Raw genomic sequence first — 25,514 nt, 5'->3', positions numbered from 1 at the left:
ATTATTAAATCTCTAGAATGTTTACCATTGTCCCAAAGGCCTTACACATCAGCGGCACATAAGGAGAGCTGTGGAAACTCAGGAGCACCAATGACTTTAGATTGTTCAAAGAATCAGGTGTGGAAACTCTGCAATTAGTGTGACAATTAATAAGCAGTTTTAATCACACAAGGGTAAGAGATTTTTAACTTCAGCCTTTGGTGTTAACATTCCTAAAGAGAAAGCAATATTATACACAGCAATAATTAAACTTTGGTAAAGGTGTTCCTATTCTGACTCCAAATCTACAGGAATCAGATAGATTTTTTTTTTTTTGGCTTTTTCTAAACCTCTCCTATGGGTCCCAAGGCAAGAGTCAAAAGTAATTTGTGAGGAATTCTCCCCAGCTATCTTTCTTCTTCTCCACGGATATTTAGAATGTATATAATTACTATACTCCCTTGATTCTTATCCATCATCCTCAAAACTTTATCCAGTGATACTGGGTGAAGTGGGAAATAAAGAAGTAAAATCTTGTGCTTTTTGTGTCAAACACAGTACTCTTCCGAGGACTCAAAGTTAATCGAGCCACCCCTATTATCACAAGCTTCTAAAACACTCACTCAAAAACTGTCTTTCTTCAATCTATGAAAAAATAATGAAATAGATCCTAATTCATTTGCATTTTTATATCTTCATTCTTTCAAATAACCTGTCAAATATCTTTACAGCTCTCATACCACATTTTATTTTTATATTCAGAAACAATACTAAGACCTATGTAAACATTAACGTGAGTAGATGATGGTAGAGTAATACCAATTAGATCTATTTTCATTAATCATACATTCAAATGTGTGCTTTCAGGGTTTATATACGAATTTTCCCATGGCAATATGAAAACATTTAGGTAACTGTTGCTGAACATTATGTGCAACCGTGTGATCATTCATGAACATTTATATGAATCTTTCATTGCCCATCCAAATAAATGCCACATTGAGCATTCAATATGTTTGAATGTGCAATCTCTCACAAAAAAATAATCTTTCTTCAAACCATAATGTTAAGCATTACCTTACTACTGGGCTTTTACTATTGTATTAGAGTGTGATTCTGCACATATTATCTTTGGGATTTTGTGCTATGAGCCATGGGATGCTCCTATACAGTGGTGCCTGGATCAATGGACCTGAGCTTTATTAACCTACTGCAAAGAGAAAATAGAGCAGAGGTGCTTGCCACTCTTATTTTGACTGTTTCATTTAGACAGTAAATCTCAGTAGCATTAAAGGTGATCTGAAATTTAAATACTGTAAAGGATTTCCAAAATTAACAATAGGCTGTTTCAAACTGCAAGATGAACAAAATCCACTTAAAACTTTAGGTGGTATTTATTTTTTTCTTCACTTCTTTTTATTTTCCTTTAAGCCTCCAAGAATTAATTAAACAGCCCATTTTTCTAAAGCCTAGAGAGATACTGGACTTGCTGAAGTTAGCCTTGGTAAGCATCAGAAAAAGCTGTCCTTTTGCTAAAAATCCTGAGTTTCTTAAAAGAAATATATTCCCATTCTTCTAGAAATGTTAAATAACAAAACTCTAACACATGTAACTTTAAATAGTGCCACCCGTATGAATATTAATGACAGTACAGAAAACAAGCTAATTAAACTTGAACCAACTTACTTAATACTCCCAGAAATTATAGTAAAAACAGGAAGGGAAAAAGCCCTAAAACCATTACAAATGCAAAATCAAGGAGTGACCAAATAACACAATGTCATTCTCAATCACTTTCTGTAGCTTATAATACAACGTGCTACTTAGATCCTTCAGGACTGAGACACTCAGTCTCACACATTTTGAGAATGCCAGTAGCTGAGTCTCTCTAGAAATTCTCTTTAGCTAAAGAGAGCATCTACACTCAGGTCATATTCCATCCCAAAGTAGAAATCTACCCATTGTCAACACAGGAGTGTAAAGTCATAACTCCTTTGTCTCAAGACAAGGCCACTCTAAAGGGCCATCCCAACTCCACTGCTTCCCATGAAACCATATAAGTTCATCCTTGTAACTGCTGTGAAGTTCTGTTTCTCTCTTTATCCAATTCTAGTGCCTTTACTCATGCAAAATGTTGATATTGAGGGTACAAACCAAAACACTTCTCACATGCAAATCTCCATCTCAGTCTGTTTTCCATAAATCCTGACTTAAGACAATCAGTATCAGTAGTAGTCTAAGTATATAGGTTTTAATATGGGATCCTGAAGCTGAATGCTCTGCCAACAAGCTGGCAAGGAGGACTCCATAACCGGCAGTAGGTGGAGCTCTTCAATTACAGCAGTGCATTTGTTAAAACTCCCCTGTGGTGAACTGGTTTGGTATGCTGATGCAAATGAACACGCTCACAAGTGCAGTACCTCAGTCTTTTAAGTAGCTCAGGGAAGTATTAGAAGGAAATTGTGACAGATGTCTCTTGCTGAGTGACTTTGATGCATCAGAGAAGACCAATAAAAGGCTGTGGGTGATTAATCACCAACTGAAGGTGAAGTGTAAAATTCAGAGGGCTTCCTTGGCAGCTTATAAAGAGGCTCTTATCTCCTGCAGTTGGAGGCAGGGAAAAAAAACCTGAGAATTTGGCCCAGAAATTAATTGTGATAGTAGCAGAGAGCCTTCTAGAGAAGGTTGAATTGTCAGTCTTTCCAACAAAGGATGTGTCAGTGATAGATTCTTGGTTGAAAAGAGTGAGACCATGAGGCTTGAGTTGGGGACATCTGGGTTAATGAACTCATAAACACCCCTTGAATCCTCTGGGCTTGAAGAAGAGGCCAGTTCCTTCCGAGTAAAGGCTAGCATGCCTCCATTGCTTGAAAATGATGCAATGATCACTGCCTCATAGGACATCATGAATACTCCTCAGTACCAGGCTGTAGCTCCCCATTTAGCCTCTAGGGTGGGAAACTCTGAGGCATGCTAAGGAAAATAAAGGACTATACCCCTAAGGGAACTTGTGGGCACTTTCCAATAAACTTCCAGTGGGTTCTGTAGGACCTAGTCAATATACACTTGAAGGAGCTAGAAGAATATGATTGGGACTGCATCCTGAGGGTCCTATATCAAAGAAAGGCAGAACATGAGATTGGATAAGGATTTGTTTAATTGATAAGAAGGAACTGTCCCATTATAAAGGATTTGAGACCTTGACAAAGATCTCAGAAAATAATCCTGATACATTGTCGAGATGATTCCTGGAAGCCTAGAGAAAATGATAGCCAATAATAAGTAGAGTTAGAAAAGCCAAAACTGTCATGGCAGACATGAAAAAGAGGAATTTAAAAAATTCACAAAAGTGGCCAAGCTACTGGATATACTATGTAAGGCTAGAAAACCTACCAGTTAAATGCATTCTAAGGGAAAGCCTGGAATACACCCCAATTACAAAAGCAATTGTAATGCACTAGTAAAAGAAACACCATCATCCTTGAGACACTGAATGGTACCATTCTTCTGTTGGTAGGACTCAGGGTAATAAATGCTGTTACAGAACTGTGTTCTCAGAAGTTAAGGAGGATGATAGAACCTAGAAAATATAGAGGCCAAAGGCAGCATCTAACCATCAGAAGGAAAGTGGGTGCAATTGTCATAATGAGTGGAAAGATTGGAGGGGTTGTTATGGGTATTCCCAGAGAGTTACAGAAATGGCCACCTTTCAGACAATGTGAAATAATACAAATAGTACTAGGATTAATCTTAAAAACAGGCGGTAAGATCAAGATTTGGAACTGGCTGAGTTGCTATCCAGCAGGCAAAGAGGATGCAATCTTGAAAGGAAGGTGGGACACTAGTGCAAGGTGTAGCCCAACTCCTAATAATTTCACCAGTGGTGATCTGGAAAAATGTCACCAGTGGGTGACATCACATCTTTGTAGGTGTGATGATATACATGTTGGAGGCAGAAGGAATAAATATGGAATTCAATGTGACCTACTTGGACATTTCCTATTATGCCTTTCCTCCAATGTAATTGTGAAGAGACACATGGAACAACCTTGTCCTAAAAAGATGATGAATACCAAGGAGTCAGAACACTCATGAATGAAGGTTTGGGTCAAACCACTAAGTAAGCAACCACAACCTTCAATACTGATAGCTGAGGGTTAAAGGAGGAGAGAGACAATGAATATAGGATATAGCCCTGTGAACATCTGCAGTGGTGGGGGCTGTATTTGTTTAACTAACTATTGCTTTCTAAGATTCCCCTTAGAAAGAAAGATCCATGAGAATCATAGAAGAACTGCTTCTTAAACTAGGGTAGACAAGTGAATCTGGGGCAGAGAGTAGGTGGGGATGGGTAGTGGCAAGTAGCCACCGATATGCCCTGCTGACATGCCCTGCTGCAGAAAGCATAAATGATAGAAGACCCCAGGTGCTACACCATGAACTTACCACCCCATTCCTGCCAAGGCCACACTTCTATGGGCTGCTTCTGACTAATGAATAATTAGGGGAAAAATACTCATGCCCTCTAATGGGCAATTTTGTTTCAAGGATTCTCCATATGCTCAACCAAAACTCTCACAGAATAGTACTAAAGGCTGACATTTCATTTCCTACACAGCCCTCCTCCCTTCCCTCTTCCTTCAAAGGGGTAAGACTTGCATAAATTTGATGATTCTCCCTGCCTCCTCTGGCTGCCCCCTGGTATTCCTCATAATCCCTTCCTCCAGGATATCTTTTGCATGTCTAATCCTGCCTTGGCTTTTGCTTCTTGAATGAAATGAACTAGCACATAAGTGATCTCTAAAAGAAGGGAAATGCTTGAAGTGAGTCTCATGTTCACATTAATTTCTGAGTGTATTCCATGTTCTGGATTGAAATGCAGGAAGTTAAAAGCCAAACAGAATACAGTTTGTTGAACTGCAGAGAAGATACTTGTGTTCCAGACCCATAAATTGGCTAGAATTTTCAGGTAAGTAACAAAAGAGGTAGAAATACGCAGAGCAGGAGCCCCAGAATTTCACATGGGGCCTCCCACACACTACTGCTTGAGAGCAGGGCTGCACATGTACACAGGGAGTCTTTGTTTGTTTTGGGGGGCAGAGGAAGAATAGAGAATCTTAAGCAGGCTCCACACTCAGCAACACTCCATGACCATGAGATCATGACCTGAGCTGAAATTAAGAGTCTGACATGTAACCTACTGAGCCACCCAGGCACACCTACAGGGAGTCTTAATAAGACCTAACAGAGAGTAACTGCTGCAGGATGAGAGCTAATAGAGACACCAGAGGTCATGTAAGGATGGGAGACTTTGGAGTTATAACATATCCAAGACTTCCTATAATGTGTTATCTATTCCCAATAGCCTCTCTATAATAATAATAAAAAAAGAGACATGCAAAACATGTGACCCACAATCAAGCAAAAAGAATGCACAGAAACATAACCTAATATAAGCCAGATACAGAAATTAGCAAAAAGACCTTAAAACAGCTATAACAAATATGACAAAGGTGTTACAGGGAAAACTGGACATGATGAATGAGCAGATGGGGACTCTCAGAACTGAAACGAAAAATCTATAAAAGTGAACCAAATGGAAACACAAAAATACAAACATCTGAAATGAAAAATGTAATGAGCAAGTTTAATGGGAGATTAGATACAGCATGAGAAAATGTTAGTGAATTCAAACACAGTCCAATAGAAATGACCAAACCGAAAGAATAAAGAGAAAAAAAAAAGTTGGGAGGAAAATAAAAAACAGGCTCAGTAGCCAATGTTAAAATAGCAAGTGGTATGATACATGTCTTTGTCATTGTTGTTTCATAGAAGAGGAAAGAAGAAAATGGGTCAGAAAAAGAGGTCAAGAGTGATGGCCAAAACTTTCCCAAACTTCGTGAAATCATCAACCTATGATCCAGAAATCTTGTTAAACAACTCCTACACACATAGTAGTCAGACTGCTGGAAATTAAAGATAAGAAGCAGAATGCTGAAGAAAGCCAGATTAAAAGGCACATACTTATGGAGGAACTAATAGAAGAATCACAGCTGCCTTCTCATAAAAAGGAGGGGGGGAGGAAGAGAGAGAGAGAGAGAGAGAGAGAGAGAAATAAACACAATGAAACAACATCTGTAAAATCCTGGAACAAGAACAATAAATATAATCCCACAGGTGTTCTATATCAAGCAAAAGCATCCTTCCAAAAGTTAAGTGAAAAGAAGAACACGTTACCAGCAGACCTGAATTATGAAGAATATTAAAGGATGTGTTTCAGGAGAAGAAAAAAAGAAGTCACATGGAAATTTGTATCTGCATAAAATAAAGAGAACCAAGAAGATGGTAAATATATGGATAAATATAAGCAAATATTTTTAGTTTGTACTATCTTAGGTTTTTTAAAAGTCTGTGAATTGAAGCAAAAACAGTAACATTGTATTGTGCAGTTTATGATACATGCAAAGGGAAACTATATGACAAAAGCACAGAGGTAATAAATAGAAGTATATACGTGCAATTTTCTTACGTTTTACATTAAATGTCATAATATTAACTATATGTTTTAAGAATGAACATTCTAACTCTTAATCCCTTTCATGGAGATAAAAAGTACAGCATAGAGAATATACTCAATCATATTGTAACGTGCCCATGCTCAGGGGGAACACTGAGTAATGTATAGAATTGTCAAATCACTGTCATACACCTGAAGGTAGTGTGATATTGTATGCCATTATCCTCCAAAAGAATGAACATTCTAACATACTCTATAATAATAGAAATGTGCCTAAATATTAAATAAAATAAATTGGTAAAAAATTATCCAAAAGAGGATGGGAAAGACAGGAAAGAAAGAAAAGAAGAACAAAAAATGGATCAAGTATAAAAGTAATACCAAATTAGTATGCCTAAACCAAAGTGTATTGAAAATTGGTTAAAATTAAACAGACTTCAAAAACACTAAAGAGACTAAAAACTCCAATTAAAATGAATAAATTGTAAAACTCGACTTAAATTCAAGGCTTAATTATATGTTGCCAATAAATTCTCCTTATGTATAAAGGCAAAGATAAGTTGAAACTAAAAGAAGAAAAAGGGTATATCATATGCAAATTTTCAATAAACAAAACATTAAAACTCTCAAAACCAAGTCATGAAGGAGTAGGTACTATATAAATCCATTCTTATGGAACTTAAGAACAAGATAAACTAATGTATAGTAAAGATACATGATAAAGAATCATTGCATATGGTAGGTTGAGATTGGAGAGAAGTACAGAGAGCATTTCTGGGCTGATGGGACGTTCAATGCTTTGACCAAAGTGCCAGTTATTGCTTATGGATTTTACCAAACTCATCAAATTGCCCCCTTAAGAATACATCTCACTGAGTGTAAATTATATCAATAAAATTAGAATGACTCTCACTAAAGTCCATGACAGACGATGAGAGAGAGTAACTCATTGTTATGCTTTGTTGAATACCTCTATTCTCATAGCTAATTGTTCCTTTGTTTAGTTCTTTCTCCCCTTAACAGGTATTTTGGGTTGTTGGCTTGATATTCCAGAGTTTTGATGTCTGTTTTTCAAATGTAAAACTATTAATTTTTTGAGGTGATATAAATAAGGGAAAACTTTCTCTAAGACTCAGATTCATGTATATATCATGTTTGTTCTCTGGAATTACAATGAGGTACACCCTCTAAAATTTGAGAATGGAGTGTAGCAATAGTTGCTTCCTGAGAGCGAAATTTTAAAATTAAAGAGCAGACACAATGTTATATGAAGGAGAGGGGATAGCTACATAGCTGTGAATACCTAAATGTAACTGACTATGGATTAAGAATGCTAAAGAATAAATGTGCGAATCAGAAGAGTTTAAGATTAAACCAGAAATAGCACAGAAAAGAAACCTGAGATGTAAGTTTGGAAGCTCCTACCCAACCACAGTCCTATGGAAAGAAAGCTTTGGCCATCAGCCTTCAAATACATTCAGTCCACTGGCAAAACCATCCCTAGGCTGAGATGAATAAAACAAGGTATTAGCTATAAATAATGTGAGCCTTCCCTTTGACACATGGAACAATATCATGTATTTGAGTCAGTAAATTTGGTGGCCAAACATTGGATCATGAAAATTTTACCATAGAATTTCTAGTTTGTGAGGGTTTTAGGAATATGGACTAGCTAACCTTTCTTTTCTAACAGTACTATGCCCACTGCTTCACCTGTTTTTATTTTCTGTGATTTTTTACAGAAAAATTCTTGACATTTATTCTGTCTTTAAATCTCCTATCCCTTTGGACCCTGCAGACTGTCAGCATTTGGATTTCTACTCTTGGCAGATACATGTCTACCTGCCCAATGTGGATTTATCTCCTGAGGATTAGTCTCCTAATGAGCTATGTATCTATTATAACTTTTTATCTTGTGTAAGGTATCAGTGTTACCTTCCACTGGTAGATCTTATTTTTGCTGCTAAATTTTTGCTCTCTTTTCTTCCTAGTAAGGGCTTTACCCTGCCTAATTTATGGACATGCAGCATGCAGAGACCTCCTGAAAGACATGCTACAGTACTGCCTCGTTGATTTGGGGCTTGCCTGTATACAAGCTTTAGTCAAAGGCATGTAAGGGAACATAACATACAGAAACCTTAGGAAGGCATCAAGAGTTCCTCTTATTTGGATGTCCCAAATAAGGCCCACTTTTTGAGGCTGGAATCTGGAATGAGAAGGCCTGTGGCAGAGGCACAAAAGTTGACTCATAGCCACTGACATCTATCATGAAAAAGAAATAAATGTGTGTTATTGTAAACCACTGTGATTTGGGGAGGGTAATTTGTTACTAATAAAGCTAACTAATAAAATACATATACTGCATTAGGAAATAATCAAAATGAAATACTTCAACAGCAAACTTGAATTTCTAATTTGAATCCATTTTAGATGTTGTGTCAAGTAAGAGTGAAAAATACACTGTTTAAACAAAAATAAAAATAAGATTAAAGTTATTTGAAATTCACATTAATATAAAGTCAGAAAAAAATCTTAAATAAGAAGGCATCTGCAATCCAGAGTTACTAAAAAATGATTTCTTTGCCTTTTGGTTATAACAATTTAAGACAAAGTAACTAGTTAAACTTTTCATCACCTAATGATCACTTCTGAGTTTTTGAGAAGAGATCACTCCTCTCTAGCAAGCACTCACAAGTGAAAGCTATTTTTCTTTGATATGTCAGGTAGGTCATTGCCAGTAAAGGAAAGATGTCCCTTTTGGTTCCCCATTACATATACAAACAACCTCTCCATGTATGTCATCAATGTTACCTTCATCTGCCTCCTCCTGTCATCTACAGACCACCTATTCACTCCCAATAACTAAAGGCCTCCTCAACTCATGTAATCCACACTTAACTCCCATCATTTGTAGTGACTTCAAATAATCATACAGACGATTCATCCAACTTCCTAGTTTTTCTCCTCTTCTTGTTTTTCTCAGCTCTAGTAAAATATGGTTTCACCTCAATTCGGTCTCCCATTAGTCTCCCATTCCCATAAAAAATTTGTATCTTGCACCACCATTAACTTATTTCCCCCTGAAATCCAGTTTGTAAGTATCTCTCTCTGAGTACCATCTATCATCTCTTCAGCTTACTTTTTCTGGTGGCCCCTTAAATCTACTACATTGCATTGAAATTTCATCCCATTGGGTTGTAGACTTTATCTTAATGCATCTTATGTTTTCACTTTTCTTTCTTCCAACTTGAAGTATCATCTTAGTTCATCACTATTTTCATTAATTTTTAAGTACTTACAACTCTTATTTTCTCTCCCTCTGCCACACTTGTCTGGCAAAACCTCAACCTTCATTGAACTCAAATATATATAATGTTGTCTAAAGCCTGGATAACTCAACTCAGCTGCTAATAGTCATATAACCACACTGACAAGTCTCTGTTTAAATTCATGAGCTCAAGCCTTAAATAGACAAGGAGCATTACCTAAAAGTCCTAAATAATTTTGCTTTTCCAGGCTATGGTATAAATAATTCAGAAATTTGCTTTCAGCAAATACCTTCTGATACAGTATCTTCTATTTTGCTTAATTTATTATGCGCGATATAATGGCTTCCATTGTATTCTTTATTTTCTGACATTTCTGCCTAGCCATTCTCTACTTCTTGGCCTTTGTACTTACTATTCTTTCAGCCTATAATGCTCTTACCCAGTTCATAGCTCCCTCTTATTCTGCAAATCTCATTTCAAATGTCACTTCCTCAGAGAGCCCTTCCCTGACCATCTTATTCAAAGAACAGATCCTTTATTAAGCCGTTACATTGCCTTGTTACTCCTTCACAGCACTAAACATAATATGTAATTACCCCCATTTTTTCCTTTTCTTACCTTTTATCATATCTTTCTACTTGTAGAAATTAAACTGCTCAAGAAGACATTTGTCTGTTCTGTACTCTGCTGTATCTTCAGTACCAAGTATAGTACCTGGCAAACAGTAAGTACTCAAGGAATGTTTTTTAACTAATCAGTAAATGAATAGGAAAGGGAGCAAAATATGCCACCCCAAAATATACTACTTTGGCATATTGATTATTTTAAATTAAAGTTAATTAAGAAATAGCAGGTACAAGAAAGACACTCTAACCTCCTTTATTGCCCTGAAAGCAAGAAGTGAATCTCCCGTATGAAAGGTACCCTGTCTGTATCCGGAGTTAGAAGGCAATCTTATCATCAGAGTTAGTGATATCAAGGCCTAGCAGGCTGCATAGACAAATCTTGTCATTTCCTCACTAATTTACTATCCTAAGCTCAAAATTCTTTGTCTTGTCAATTCATCATAAATTTATTTTTTCTTTTTCTAAAACGTATAAAAGCTACCTGCTTTGGTTATTTCTTTGAGGCTCATATTTTTGTGAGCTTCTGTATGTATAAAATTAAATTTGTTTTTCTCCTGTTAATCTGTCTTATGTCTTTAATTATTAGACCAAGCAAAGAATCTAGAAGGGAAGAAGAGAAAAGTTTTCCTCCTCTACAAATCAATACTATATGCAAATGACTTGAAAACATGTTAACTCATTTTTTTTAATCTATAAAGTAAGAAGATAATAGTAATACATGGTTCCCAAAGTCTCCCTCTTTAACCCCTTGACGACAGGTTGTGAATAGCTGTACCATGATATTAAGTGGGTAGTTGAATCAACTCATTGCTTAAAGTATGTTTTTTCATTTGTTCTATTATTTGTCAACAGAGAACCAATGATATAAGGCTAGTTTTGATACTTCCTGTGGGTAACTGCATCTTCAGAAGGATCTCGACATCCATGGATAAGAATCATCAACTGCCCAAACACCTCTGCTCACCTCAACAGACATATGACAAGTATCTATGATACCAAGGACACACATTCAAAATCTTCATGCAGCTTAGTCTCCAGAGGAATTCTACACATCAGAAATATTTAAAAAAAAGAAATGTTATAATAATCCAATCACCCCTGAAAGTTCACTTCTCTGTCAAAAAAATTATAGGTGAATAAATCCAATCTACTTTCCTCTTCATATCTCCATCCAACATATGTGGTCAAAGGTAAACAGTTTTACATTCAGGTCATAGAAGAGGTGAAAATTTCCCAGACATTTTGGATTTTCCCAGTAGAATTTTAAAATGTATTTCTTTGTTTTTCTAATGTTAGGAACACAATCATAACCAATATAAGCTATCACAATTTGCATAAGCTATGTATTTCTGAACATGTGTTTAACTACAATACCTATATTATCCATAGGTATTTACATAAAGTTTTCTGGTGGAATGTTGGAAATAGGATTATGGCAATGCAGAAGAGACATTAATTATTTATATTATGAAGTACAGGTCAGATGTGAACTAGACTCATTATTATTCCTTTATTCCCACAGGCTCTCTCCAATAAGTATCTATTGATTCATTTTCCCAGAGCAACTTCCTCCTGCTGACAGAGTAAGCAGGTATTGCTAGGCTCGGCAATCAAAATTTTACTTCATAAGGGCTTTCTTTAGTTATTTGCTCAACTATTTACTTTACATAAGCCAACATTATCAAAATTTCAATCCATTAAACAGGTAAATCATGAAATGTATATCCTTTAATAGAATTATTTACTTGCAGTATTACAAGCTCAAACACATGTAGAGACCAAGTAGATAAAATAAGTTAATAAAAAATTCTGGAATAAACAAAAATTAGAGGGAGAGATGAAACAGCTCCTATTTAATCCCACTGAATTATTACCACTAGAGTAGGTGAGTCTGGTATTAACAAGTCCTATGATATTTTTGAAAATAAATTTAAAATATTAGCAATTCATTATGTGTGTATGTGTTTGTGTGTATTTAATTTTAATTCATTTTGCAAGAAAACAAAAGTCTTCTATGGGCTTTACCAGTTAATAATGTTTACCAGTTTACCAGTTAATAATGACTTCAATAGTATTTTTCTTTAGAATCTTAAAATAATGAACACTATTGAATCATTTAAAATGTCTGCATCACAAAATTTGATTTACCTAGGACTGTTTCATGTTATAATCATGTACATTTAAACAATATTTTCCAGAGATACTCACTGTATACTATTATAACTATAAAAGCAATTACAGAGACATGCATCTATATACACATACATCTATATATCTAGAAAAAGATAGACCTATAAAAATAATTTTTTAACCTTGAACAATTTACAGTACTCTTTCTCTTTTGCTTTTACTATGATGAATTGAAAGTAATATAAAAGGAAGGTGGGTTATATTAAAGAGGAAATTAAGTGGGTGATTGCACTGGGCAGGAGAAGAAAAAAAAGTAAGAGATGAGGAAGAAATTGTATCTAATTCAGATACAAGGGAGACATTTAGAAAGTTCACAAAGATTAAAGAAATTACAAGCCTAAATACAAACTCTCTAGATAGCAACAAAGAAAATTATCAAGTAAGTGATCACTATTCAATAGGAAAGCTGTTTGTATAGTATTTAGCCCAAAGTTAATCTCTTCCTACCATTCTGTTCCTCCCATCACCAATGAGCACAGAAACACAGCAAAAGGAGTACACAGAAAAAATATTTCTAGGTAATAATGTAGATCAACGAAGATTTTCCAAAACATGTATAGGATAGTGTATCTGCTTATTTTAACACTTCAGGGGTCTGTACAATACAAAATAAAACAGCAAGAGTTAGGATTACAGAACTAAAGGATTTAAGAGTCTATAAACAATTAAAATGTGAAGGGGCGCCTGGGTGGCTCAATCAGTTAAGCATCTGCCTTGGCTCAGGTCAGGATCTCAGGGTCCTGGGGTGGAGCCCCACATCGGGCTCCCTGCTTGGCGGGAAGCCTGCTTCTCCCTCTCCTACTCCTCCTGCTTGTGTTACCTCTCTTGCTGTATCTCTCTGTCAAATAAATAAATAAAATCTTAAAAAAAAGTGTAGACTGTGAGCACATGAAGTGCCCACTCCAAATTGGGGTATATTTGACTAGCAGTAGTTAAAAGATGTCTCAGAACATTTCAAATGACTATTACAAATTAAAGAATATTTGATTAACAGTACTTACGAATTGTCTCTTCTACGGACATTCAGGTTTAAATAGAGATCAAGTATTAAATGCAAAGGATAATATAAGTACCATGGGTTACATAAAGGGGAAGAATTGAGAATGGTAATGATGGGATTTATCTTGTTCCAGAAATTATGCTAGATTCACGATTTTATCTTGCATTTAAAGTCAAGGTCAGGGATGCCTGGGTGGCTCAGATGGTTAAGCGTCTGCCTTTGGCTCAGGACATGATCCCAGGATCCTGGGATTGAGTCCCACATCGGGCTCCCTGCTCCTTGGGAGCCTGCTTCTCCCTCTGCTTCTCTCTCTCTCTCTCTCATGAATAAATAAATAAAATCTTTAAAAAAAAATAAAGTCAAGGTCCTCCTTCTGTTGTAAGCTTATTATATTTGGTTAATAAGGATGAAAACAAAACATAAGTAACAAAAGGACGATGAATATACATACAGAAAAACATTTGTGAAGTTTTTATGGATATTGACATAGGTAAAATAAATTAATTTAGAATAATTTTTTAAACTAGGATATTTCATCCAGAAAAAAATAAGAGATCGAGTTGTCTGGTGGTGAAAAGCCTAATTTTCTCATTAGCATGCTTCTTGCATTTCTTGATCACTGATTCATAGGTAAAGGACCTTGCATGGATGATTCTCACTATAGTTTAAGGTCATTAACAAGAACTTCAACCAGCCCATCTGTGATGATTTTATACATCAACTCGATTAGGCCATGGTACCCAGATATTTGGTCAAAGATCTTGATATTACCATGAAGGTATTTTGTTGTTGTTGCTGTTATTTTAGCAACATTTAAATCAGTGTAAGTAAAGCAGATTATCCTCCATAGTATGCGTGGTCCCCATTCAATAAACTTAAGGCCTTAAGAAAAAACAGATTGAGTTTCCCCAAGCAGGAGGGGTGTCTGCTCCAGATGTCCTCAGACTTAAGCTATGACATCAATTCTTCCCTCTTCTCAGGTCTCAAACCTCAGCCTACTCTATAGCTTGGGGAATTGTCAATCTCTACAAACACATGATCAATTCCTTAAAATAATCTCTTTCTTTCTGTTTAGACACACATGTTATTGGTTCTGTTTCTCTGGAGATTATTGACTAATGAGCCAACATTCTCATTATTAAAATGTCATAGGCACTACTGGCAAGGAACAATTGGAATTTGAAATGAGAAAAAAAAATTGTTACTACACTGTTGGTGGGAATGCAAGCTGGTGCAGCCACTGTGGAAAATAGTATGGAGGTTCCTCAAAAAGTTGAAAATAGAGCTACCCTATGACCCAGCAATTGCACTACTGGGTATTTACCCCAAAGATAAAAATGTAGTGATCCAAAGGGGTATGTGCACCCTGATGTTTATAGCAGCAATGTCCACAATAGCCAAAATATGGAAAGAGCCAAGATGTCCACCGACAGATAAATGGATAAAGATGTGGTATATATATACAATGGAATATTATGCAGCCATCAAAAGGAATGAAATCTTGCCATTTGCAACAACATGGATAGAACTGGAGGGTATTATGCTGAGCGAAATAAGTCAGTCAGAGAAAGACATGTATCATATGACCTCACTGATATGAGGAATTCTTAATCTCAGGAAACAAACTGAGGGTTGCTGGAGTGGTGGGGTGGGAGGGATGGGGTGGTTGGGTAATAGACATTGGGGAGGGTATGGGCTATGGTGAGCACTGTGAATTGTGTAAGACTGTTGAATCACAGACCTGTACCTCTGAAACAAATAATACATTATATGTTAAAAAAAAGAAGAAGATAGTAGGAAGGGTAAAATGAAGGGGGGAAATCGGAGGGGGAGACGAACCATAAGAGACTATGGACTCTGAGAAACAAACTGAGGGTTCTAGAGGGGAGGGCAGTGGGGGGATGGGTTAGCCTGGTGATGGGTGTTAAAGAGGGCACATACTGCATGGAGCACTGGGTGTTATACGCAAACAATGAATCATGGAACACTACATCAAAAACTAATGATGTGGGGCGCCTGGGTGGCTCAGATGGTTAAGCGTCTGCCTTCGGCTCAGGTCATGATCCCAGGGTCCTGGGATTGAGTCCCGCATCGGGTTCCCTGCTCCTTGGGAGCCTGCTTCTCCCTCTGCCTCTCTCTCTCTCTCTCTCTCTCTCTCATGAATAAATAAATAAAATCTTAAAAAAAAAACTAATGATGTAATATATGGTGATTAGCATAACATAAAAAAATCAAAAAAATAAAATAGGTATAAATCTAACTAGATATGTGCAGAAATATGCCAAATTCTTAATCAAAGAATGAAGAAAGAAATGAACCAAGGAAGAACTAAATAAATGAAGAGATAATCCACGTTCATGCATCGGAAGACTCAATACTGTCAAGATGTCAATTCTTCCCAACTTGCTATCCAGATTTAATGCAATTCCAATCAAAATCCCAGCAAGTTATTTTGAGGATATTGACAAAGTGATTCTAAAGTTTATTGGGAAACAAAAGACTCACAATAGCCAACACAGTTGCAGGACAACAAAACAGAGGATTGACATTATGAGACTTCAAGACTTACTATAAAGCTACAATAATTAAGAAAATGTGATACTGGTGAAAGAACAGACAAATAGATCAATGAAACAGATAAAGTGCTCAGAAATAGGCACAAGTATATTCAACTGCTCTTTGACAAAGGAGCAAAGGAAACACAAATGCAGAAAAGATAGTCTTTTAGCAAATAGTGCTGAAACAACTAGACATTTACATGCAAGAAAAAAATTAGATCTATATCCTACACTCTTCACAAAAATTAACTCAAAAGATAATAGACCTAACTACAAAATGGGAAACTATAAAACTCCCAGAAGATAACATATGAAAAAAATCTAGATGACCTTGAGTTTGACAATGACTTTATAGATACAACATTAAAAGCATGATCAATGTAGGAAATAATTGATAAACTGGACTTAACCAAAATTTAAAATTTCTGCTCTATGAAAGACACTGTCAAGATAATGAGAAGACAAGCCATGAAGTGGAAGAAAATATTTGCAAAAAGAAATATGTGATAAAGGACAATTATCCAAAATATACAAAGAACTCTTAAATTCAGCAGTAAGAACAACAACCCAATTTTAAAAAGGACAAAAGATCTGAACGGACATCTCGCCAAAGAAGATATACAGATGGCAAATAAGCATATGAAAAGATGTTCCACATCATATGTCATCAGGAAAATACAAATTAAAACAACAATGAGATACCACTACACACCTATTAGAATGCCCCAAATCCAAAACACTGAAAACACCAAATGCTGATGAAGATGTGGAGCAACACAGATTCTTATTCATTGCTGGTGGAATGGAAAATAGTACAGCCACTTGGAAGAAAATTCAGCAGATAAAACAAGTTCTTTATAAAGTGTCTTATAAAGCTAACAATAGTCTTACCATCTATCTTACCAGCAACTGTGCTCCTTGGTATTTACCCAAACTGCACATGGATGTTTATAGCAGCTTTAACTCATAATTGCCCAAACTTGGAAGCAACCAAGGTGTCCTTCAGCAGGTATTCAAATAAACTATGATATATCCAGACAACAGAATTTTACTTGATGGTAAAAAAAAAAAAAAAAAGAGCTTTCAAGCCGTGAAAAAAATATGGAGGAATCTTTAAAGCATATTGCTAAGTAAAAGAAACCAATATAAAAGACCTACATTCTGTATAATTCCAACTATATGACTTCTGGAAAAGGCAAAGCTATGGAGAGAGTAAAGATCAGGGATTGCTTGGGGTTTGGGGGGTGAGGCAGGCACGACTAGCCAGGACACAGAGGATTTTTAGGGCAGGGAAACTATGACACTATAAGGGTGGACATAGGTCATTATATATCCGTTAAAGCCCATAGAATGTACAAAACCAAGAATGAACCCTAATGTAAACTATGAACTGTGGATGATAATGATATGTCAATGCAGTTTCATTGATTTTAACAAATGTACTGCTCTAGCGTGGGATGTTGATAGTGGGGGAGACTGTGCGTGTTTAGAGGAGAGGGTATAAGGGAAGTCTTTATACTTCCTGCTCAATATTGTTGTAAACCTAAACTACTCTAAAAAATAACTGATTAAAAAAATGTTATGGGCCATTATACTATGATACTCAAAGTGTGTACACATTTCTTTCCAGCTAAAGAAGAGGGCACAGCCAGCAATTAAAGCATGATTTACATGACGTTAAAGGATAAAGTAACACTTTAAAACCAGCTGCCATTACTTGCATTATTTATTCACCGGGTACTGTGTAACTGCAGAACTGTGCTGAATAAAGACAAATGTGTTCTCTTTATTGAAGAACTTATAGCTCAAAGATAGAATGCAAATTTAGAAACAACTTTAATTTCTTAAGATCATCAAAAGGGGCATTCTAAAGGAAAGAGTTGAGTCCAAAAGACTCTTAATGTCAGTAAGATTTCTTACTCAATATTTAGGTTATGGTTCTTGTACCTATTTGCCTATTGAGAAGAATCAGACTATCCTCTGTTTGGCCTAAGTGTTAGCCTAAATGTTTTTTTATTTTACTTTTTTAACCTGGCAAATTGTTATGGATGCATATTTCATGAATCTAATCATATTAAACAAATGACACTAAATTACACTCTAAACTCAAAATTGTTCAACTATGGGAAAGGGGAATCTCTTGAGTCTCAGGGAACCACTATCAGTCATTCAGAAATGTTTACCTCAATATAAAAGGTGTTATGCTTAATGAATACAGAAATAGCAGCATTTTACAGCTGGAGAGTTCTTTTTTTTTTTCTCTTATCAATGTTTAAATTTCTTATGTACCCCCATAACTAGTTCTTGGTGTGTTTTTGTTTTGTTGCTGGTGGGCTTGTTTTGGTCTGTTTGGGCCAGATGAACAGTTCCCCTTAATTTACTTGAAGTTTAATACATGAATTAAACCCACTTTCTTCTTGCAGATTTTGTTACAACTTCCCCATTAGAGAAGACAGTTTGAGATTGTAAAACTATAGAATATTATGGTCATACTAAAAACTTACGTCCTACTATATTCTCCTTTCCCACTTTGTGTTCTAACAGTATTGAACTACTTCAAAATTTCCCAAAGCACCAGCATTTTATTCCTCTCTGAAGTGCACATAATCTTTCCTCTGATTGAAATGTTGTACCCTCCCTTTGCCTGGCTTGCCCGTTAGGTTTTGCAAACCCCAGTTGATGTGTGCCCAAGGAAGATCACTTTCCTTGCTCCCAACAACTTAAACATTCCATCTGCTTCTACCCTGTAGTGTACCCAGATAGGAGACACATACTTAAAATGCTGGTGTTAGTTCATGGTGCCACATTGCAACTTAATTCTTTTACAATCTGTCCCCCCACCCTCCATCTTCCCACAGTGAGTGAACTTCCTCCCTAGTTAGATGCTATATTTTATTCATCTCTGTGTTCCCCTGTCCTCACATATTGTCTGGACCATATTAGTTGCTCAAAATATGTTGTATGAATTTAATTAAGTGATGCATATTACTCCATCCCCATCAGCAAGTGCTTTATTTAGAATCCAAAATATTTTGTTTACTGTTTAAAAATCAAATATTAACCTAAAGAATTCAATTAATTAACCTAAAAAATCCTAACCATGCATTGCCCACCCTCTCCAGGCCCGGATTCACTTTTAACTTAAATAAGAAGCTGTTTTATTCTTGCAGTTTCTGCTAGTTGAGAAGTCAGTGTGATAGAGATGCTAGCGGGGTTTGCCTAGACATCAATAAACTCCAAAGCCTCCCGGTGGGCCACTTGTAGTGTCAATAAAGGCTCATAATTACTTGCTCCTTTGAGCATTTTAGACCCAACCCCCTAGTTCACTCTGCTGCGAAGATGAGGCTTGGGAACTGAGAGGCTCTTAACTTCTTAAACCTTAGGCGAGGAATGGCAAACATTGGCAGGGACCTCAGGATTTTAAGCAAAGGTGCTGGCTGTTATAGTTATCTTAAGCCGTCAGGGGACTAGTAACTCAGAACTCCCCTTCTTGCTCAGCTCTGTCCAAGGATTGGCGGTGGTGGTGGGCCTCATCATTTCCGGGCTTGGGGAAGTATAAACCCCAGGGGCCAAGAGTGGATGGCAGCTGGAGCCTCTGCACAACCTGAAGGAACAAGTAATTCAGCTCAGAGAGACTGCTGGACCTATGGGGAAGGGATGGAGAGGGGAAAAAGCGGAGAACTTGGAACCTTTGCTTATAGATGGGGGAAATTCCTGGCTTCCAGATAGAATCTCACACTAGGGGTGCCTCCAAACCCATTCCCACCAGCCAAACCAAGGCATGGGCACAACCCCAACTGGAGCAGCAAGCTTCTCTCTTGGTGAGGGCAAAACCAAAGAACAGTGAAGGAAGTACTCAGACTGAGGGTTACCCAGGACTTGAAAGTGCCCCTGCCACACAATACAACAGGAGTAAGAAAAACAGTAGGAGGTGAGGAGAGCGTGAACACGGAGGTTAAATACACATCACTGAGACTTTTGAGGGAGAGCTTGCCCTTCCTTCTTTCCTTTCTTCTTATCTTCCTACCTTTTTTTCTTTCTTTCTCCTGTGTCTGGATGTACTTGTATTTAAAAAGGATGTCCTTGGGGGCTGCTTTTTCTCAGAATTCTGTTTCCCCGCAGTGAAGTTTAAGGAGGATTGGAGTTTTCTTGACTCCTGCGTGAGGAGTTTCCAAATGGCAATGAAAAAGAGTCACATAAATATCCACGAAGCGCCTGACACCTCTGTCATCACTTGTTTCCTGCTAGATCCTAAATCGGGGTGGTCATCCACCACCCACCCTGAGTGGGCAATCAGCTAATTGGTTCATGTGTGTATTTGTACTTTCCAGATTGAGCCGTGCACGGAATACAAAACGTCCTCCTCCTACTTCCCCCTCCCTACTCCGATTCACTCTACTTGGGAGGGCATGTGTATGCGCGTTCGCGTGTGCATGTCTGAGTGTGTATGTTTAGCAAAGGCGCTAGAAAGAAACTACCCCTTCTGCATCCCTCCCCCCACCTCCGCTCTATACGAAATCGAAAACGAAGCATCTCTCGAGCAAGATGCGTCTCTGATCTGTCCCCAGCAGAGGTGTCCTCTCCACGCTGAAGAGGACAGACTATCTCCGCGCTCATCCAGAGAGCTGATGGTTTGGCTTCCCGGGCGGGCGACCTGACTTCCTCCTGGCGCGCTGCGTTCTCCCCGGGGTGTGTGAGTGCTGGTGCGTGCGTGCGTGCGCGCGCGCGCGCGCGTGTGTGTGTGTGTGTGTGTGTGTGTGTACACGACTGTAAGCTTGTAAGCTTCCTCACCCGGCACTGTGCAGGCAGCGCCGACGACGTTACTCTCCGAGCAGCCGACAGCAACGCGAGGCAGCCGCAGCCTCCGCCCCCTCCGTCTGGTGATTGGCTGGTTTTGCTCATCATTTCCCTGCTAGGAAAAGGGAAGGGCCAGTGACGCCCCCGAACCCAGCTGCAGAAGCGGCCGCCAGCTCCAGTGCACAAGGTGTCTCATCTGAGAAGAAACCTGAGCCCCAGGGAGGCGGCGCGGAGCGACCCGAGGAGGGCTGGCGCGAACCCGGAGGGAGAGCGCTGGGCAGCGCTCAAGGACCAGCGGGAGCTCGGCCGCAGCGGAACCTTGCGACCCGCTCCTGAGATCCCGGCTCCACGCTCTCCTCGAATTTTACAGATCTCCCCCCGCGACTGTCTCTCCCCCAAAACGGAGCCTTTATATCAAGAGAAGGTGAGGGAGCTGGGGCAACCAGGACTTTCCCGGGCACCCAAGATGCGCTCCATTAGGAAGAGGTGGACGATCTGCACAATAAGTCTGCTCCTGATCTTTTATAAGACAAAAGAAATAGCAAGAACTGAGGAGCACCAGGAGACGCAACTCATCGGGTAAATGCAAAGCTTCATTTCAGGATATAACAAAACAAAACAAACAAACAAAAAAAAAAAGTCAAGCCATAAATGAAATGGGAATATAGACGGTAGAGTGAGGGTTGGGATAGTACGTGTGTTCTGACGAGCTTTTGTGTGTTTAGTCTCATGAATTAAATAACAAAGGCTGTTGTTGAGGTGTGTGTGCTTCTCCACTGCGTGTTCCCAGGATGAGTTCAACTTGCCCTGTGTGGTGGTAGTGACAGTTGTGCTGGCGCCGGGGCTCACCCGCCCAAGGAGAAGTCACTGCAGAAGTGTCAACAAAGAACGTGTGCCCTTGTCCTTCCTTTTAAGCCCTGGGCAGAACTCAGGAGAGGTGTCTTCATTCCCCATGTGGTTGTCCTTCCTTCTTTCTCTGCCCTATCACTCTATGTAGATAGTAGACAGAGGTGGCTTCCTGAAAGGCTGAAGTTAAAGCCCAGAAAACAGGAAATGCGTCTCCTCTGTTTCTTTCCTCTTCTTTGGCGTTGTGTAGATCTGTGTATCATTTGAATTAGAAACTCCAATACAACCAAGGATTCTTCCCTATTTGCTCTTCTGTGGGTAAAACGCATGGGCGTCATGGTTACAGTTTTAGAAACTGCGTACTGTAGCTTCACACAGACTATATTTCTGCTATTTCTTTAGTTTGTCTAAATGAGTTCAGAAGCTTCCCCCACCCCAGTAAGTTCTCTAAATATCGCACTTCCTTCCTCCCTTCCCCTGGCCTCTGTTGCTTTGAAGTTTACCCGGGAGGTGGCTGCAACTTTGTGTTGCTTACATAGCTTGGAAGCGTTTTCTGAGGATGTGAACCTGGTTGTCAACTCTGTTCAAAGTCCTGTTTCGGAAATCCTCCCTTATCCGGAGGCGTCTGCTATCGGAAACTCCACACTGGCAGATGCCAGCCTGGTTTTTATGTTCCCTGACATTTATTAAAACGAAGATAGAGCCCTTGCCAGTGTGCGAGTGTGTGTGTGTGTGTGTGTGTGCGCGCGCGCGCGTACGCGTGTGCGCATGTAAAGACCTAAAACGTGCACGCGTGCACACATACACACACACAAACTTCATGCACTCGATTTAATATTCCTGCTCCTCCCTAAGTAATGAGTATTTAAGTGAGCAAGACGGAGGCTTATACTTAATAGAGAGAATTTGCTGTTTTATAGAAAACTAAGATAGTAGAAGTACAGTCGAAAGGACTGCAAGGGAATAAAAAAGCTAGTAAAGAATGAGCTGGATGGTCGTTATGCATCGACAAATCTACAAATGGTCTATTCTGGAAAAGAAAAAAAAAAATCCTAACTATGAGGTCGCTTACACAGGGAGTGGGTGGGTTGAAAAAGCAGCCTAGCTCAGTTGTCAGCAAAGCAGGACTCTGGGCGGGAGCGGGGGCGGGGGCATCCGCGGCCGACCTGTGCTTCCCAGGCAGACAAAGGGGTCTCGCGGAAGGTGATAAACTGGCGCGTGGGGGAGAGGCGGCGGCTGGGCGTGGGGGTCGAGGCTCTTTGTTCCCTTCCGGGCTGGTGGGCTCCGAACACAAGCGTGAGCCCAGACAAAGCCGCCAAGCCTCGCCAGAACTCTGAGGGTTCGGGCCCTCGGGTGGCTGAGGAGCAGGAGTGGGCGGACCCGTGAGGCGGACAGGAGGCGTCCCATGCCGTCCAGGAGCCCTCTCCCGGCCTCCCTAAACCGCCGCCGGGAAGGGGGAGCACACCCCGTGTACCTCGCAGGGAAATGACCGGCCTGGGACGCTCCACATTTCCCGGGCAACATTCCTCCTGTGACCCTTTCCTGGACGCCGCGGGCCAGTGGGCACCGACGAGGAGCAGGCGGGCGCAGGCACCGGCGCCGCGGTTGGGCTAGCCCCGCTGGGTTTCGCTCGCCCGCTCTTGGGGCTGAGTTGCGGTTGCTCCCCTGCTCCTCTGAGAAAGCGTGAGGCGGGCGCGTGAGTTAATCAAACAGGAAGCGAGGTACGCACGCACCGGCTACCTCCCCTCCTCCGCGAGAGATGGAAGCGAGGGTGGAAGAATGAGTGAGGAGACAGGTTAGAGCCTTTATTTCGGGAACCAGGTCCCCTCTTAAAAAAAAAAAAAATCACTTCTACGTCTCAGTGGGCAACTAGGCTCCTCCTCCTTAATTAAAACCCGCAATTACGGTGGTGCGGGGGAAGGGCTGAGAGCCGCCTGCGGGCGCTGCGCTTCCCGTGCGCTGCAGCTCCCCGCCGCCGCGGCGGGCGCCCGCTCTGCCCTGCCTCGGCGGACTCGGCGCTGCCGGGAAAATGCGTCCACAGCCAGTCCTCTTGAGCACTCTTTCCGTTTTCCCTCAAGGTGAAACGTTCGGTGGAAAAGCTTGTGATACCAGTTCGTGATTTCGTTTCAACTTCCAAATAGTGCTTCTAGTGGAGGAGTTGACTCATCCAACGACCTAATGATCCCTTTGACTCTATTTCTACCCCCAAAGCCATTTAGAGGGGCTAGTTTTGAGATGAGTGGAGTGGAGATTTGGCCCAGAGCATTGGAAAGTGAGGTAACAGGCAATCTCAGACCTTTGGGAGGTACTGCATGGCTTGAGAGTGGGCAGTAGGTTCAGTAAAGGGCCTTACACAATCCTTGTACCTTAGAACCCCTCCCCCGCCGCCAAAATCCCCCCTCATATTTCGTTTTCCTGCTACCATTTGCAGTAGGCAGGCAGTTTCTTTATTCCACCTCCCCCTCTTAACTGGAGGTCCCATCTAGAGTCAGTGCAGCGTTGTTCTTATATACAATACTGAGCAGTCGTTCCACGCAGAAGGGAACACCAGCACAACTTTCCTGCCTACCATCCACGTTCTCATATCTCCAGAGGAATACTAAAAGCATGGTTTTTATAAGGAATTATTGAGAATAGGTCAAGTAATTATTGGAAATTTAACCTTTCATGCAAACCTATTAATTGCCTGGTATGATTAATTACTAGTTAATAAAGTTTAACTCAAAAAGCATGAGGCTATAAAGTGGTTTATCCTTGAATGATATATATATATATTCTTTCATAATTGGAAAAATGGCACTTGCCTCACAATTGACCCATGATTTCACTGACTTTGTGTGCTCTTTGAGTATAATTGTGTTAAGGGTCTTACGGATAAAAATATGTGGGTGTGCTTGTTTAATAAGATAATGGATTTGAAAGTGTGGCATAAACTTAAATATCACACAAGTATTTGTTTTGATGGCGACTCCTTAAAACTTGCCACATACTGTGCTCCTAGTTGACCACAAATGAGACTAACAAATTTTCTTATCATCTAGAGATTTCCTTTTTAATTTGACTGTGTACTTTCTCTCACTAAATAATTGTCCATATTAATTCTGAAACTTATGATAATATTGACAGTGGAGATAAGCATTCATAGTTAGAATATTGCCATTGTCAGCAAAGTTAGTTCCAGTTGGTTCTAGGGTAGAACCCACTTATCAATCAGGAAACCCAGGATCTGGGTTTGCATGCACTTTGTATGTTTCGTTCGAAATTCTACTAAAAAGCATAGCAGTAGGTTAAGGTAGTACATCTCATCTTTATTTTTAGTTGTTTGACACTTAGGGAATGAAAACACCAAATTGCCTGCTGTTGGTATTCAGGCTTAGTTTGATGCAAGTTTTCTTTTGAATGACTTTTATAATTTTATATTAAGGAGGAAATTTAACCTAGTTCATGGGGAACACATTCATTCCAAAGCCAAGTTGTGAAGAGATTTCAGTGGGGTTGAATGAGGGACTTTTGGGACCTAATCTCAAGAAACAAAATTATATTTGTTATGTACTTCAGAATTAATAGAATAAGTTGTAGTGATGCCTGGCAACTCATATTTCAAAGAGAAAAATATTTGTAAAAACTAGTAACGTAACTGATGATTAAATTCTGTCACTACCATCATTGTAAGGTTTTCTTAGCTCAACATAAGCAGGACTACTTTATAAAATATATTGCTTTATGCTGCAT

At 39.2% G+C, this 25,514-nt stretch overlaps 1 protein-coding gene and 1 long non-coding RNA gene across 2 annotated transcripts in view; one reads left to right on the top strand and one right to left on the bottom strand.

Moving 5' to 3' along the window:
• Positions 1–23,660, bottom strand: part of LOC112819968 (uncharacterized) — a 76,347-nt gene extending 52,687 nt beyond the window's left edge. The window contains exon 1 of the long non-coding RNA XR_003207010.2: positions 23,257–23,660. This is a non-coding gene — a long non-coding RNA (uncharacterized lncRNA). The remainder of the gene's footprint in view (positions 1–23,256) is intronic.
• ST8SIA4 (ST8 alpha-N-acetyl-neuraminide alpha-2,8-sialyltransferase 4) overlaps positions 21,043–25,514 on the top strand; it is a 97,884-nt gene continuing 93,412 nt past the window's right edge. The window contains exon 1 of the mRNA XM_025866843.2: positions 21,043–21,515. Within this exon, the coding sequence (XP_025722628.1) occupies positions 21,403–21,515 (113 nt within the window). The 5' untranslated portion in view covers positions 21,043–21,402. The remainder of the gene's footprint in view (positions 21,516–25,514) is intronic.

The sequence above is a fragment of the Callorhinus ursinus genome, unplaced genomic scaffold (assembly GCF_003265705.2).
Source record: "Callorhinus ursinus isolate GAN/ISIS: 27379988/994484 unplaced genomic scaffold, GSC_fseal_2.0 scaffold3, whole genome shotgun sequence".
Classification (NCBI taxonomy): domain Eukaryota; kingdom Metazoa; phylum Chordata; class Mammalia; order Carnivora; family Otariidae; genus Callorhinus; species Callorhinus ursinus.
Note: the sequence above shows the minus strand (reverse complement) of the source record. Positions and strands in the feature narration are given on the sequence as shown.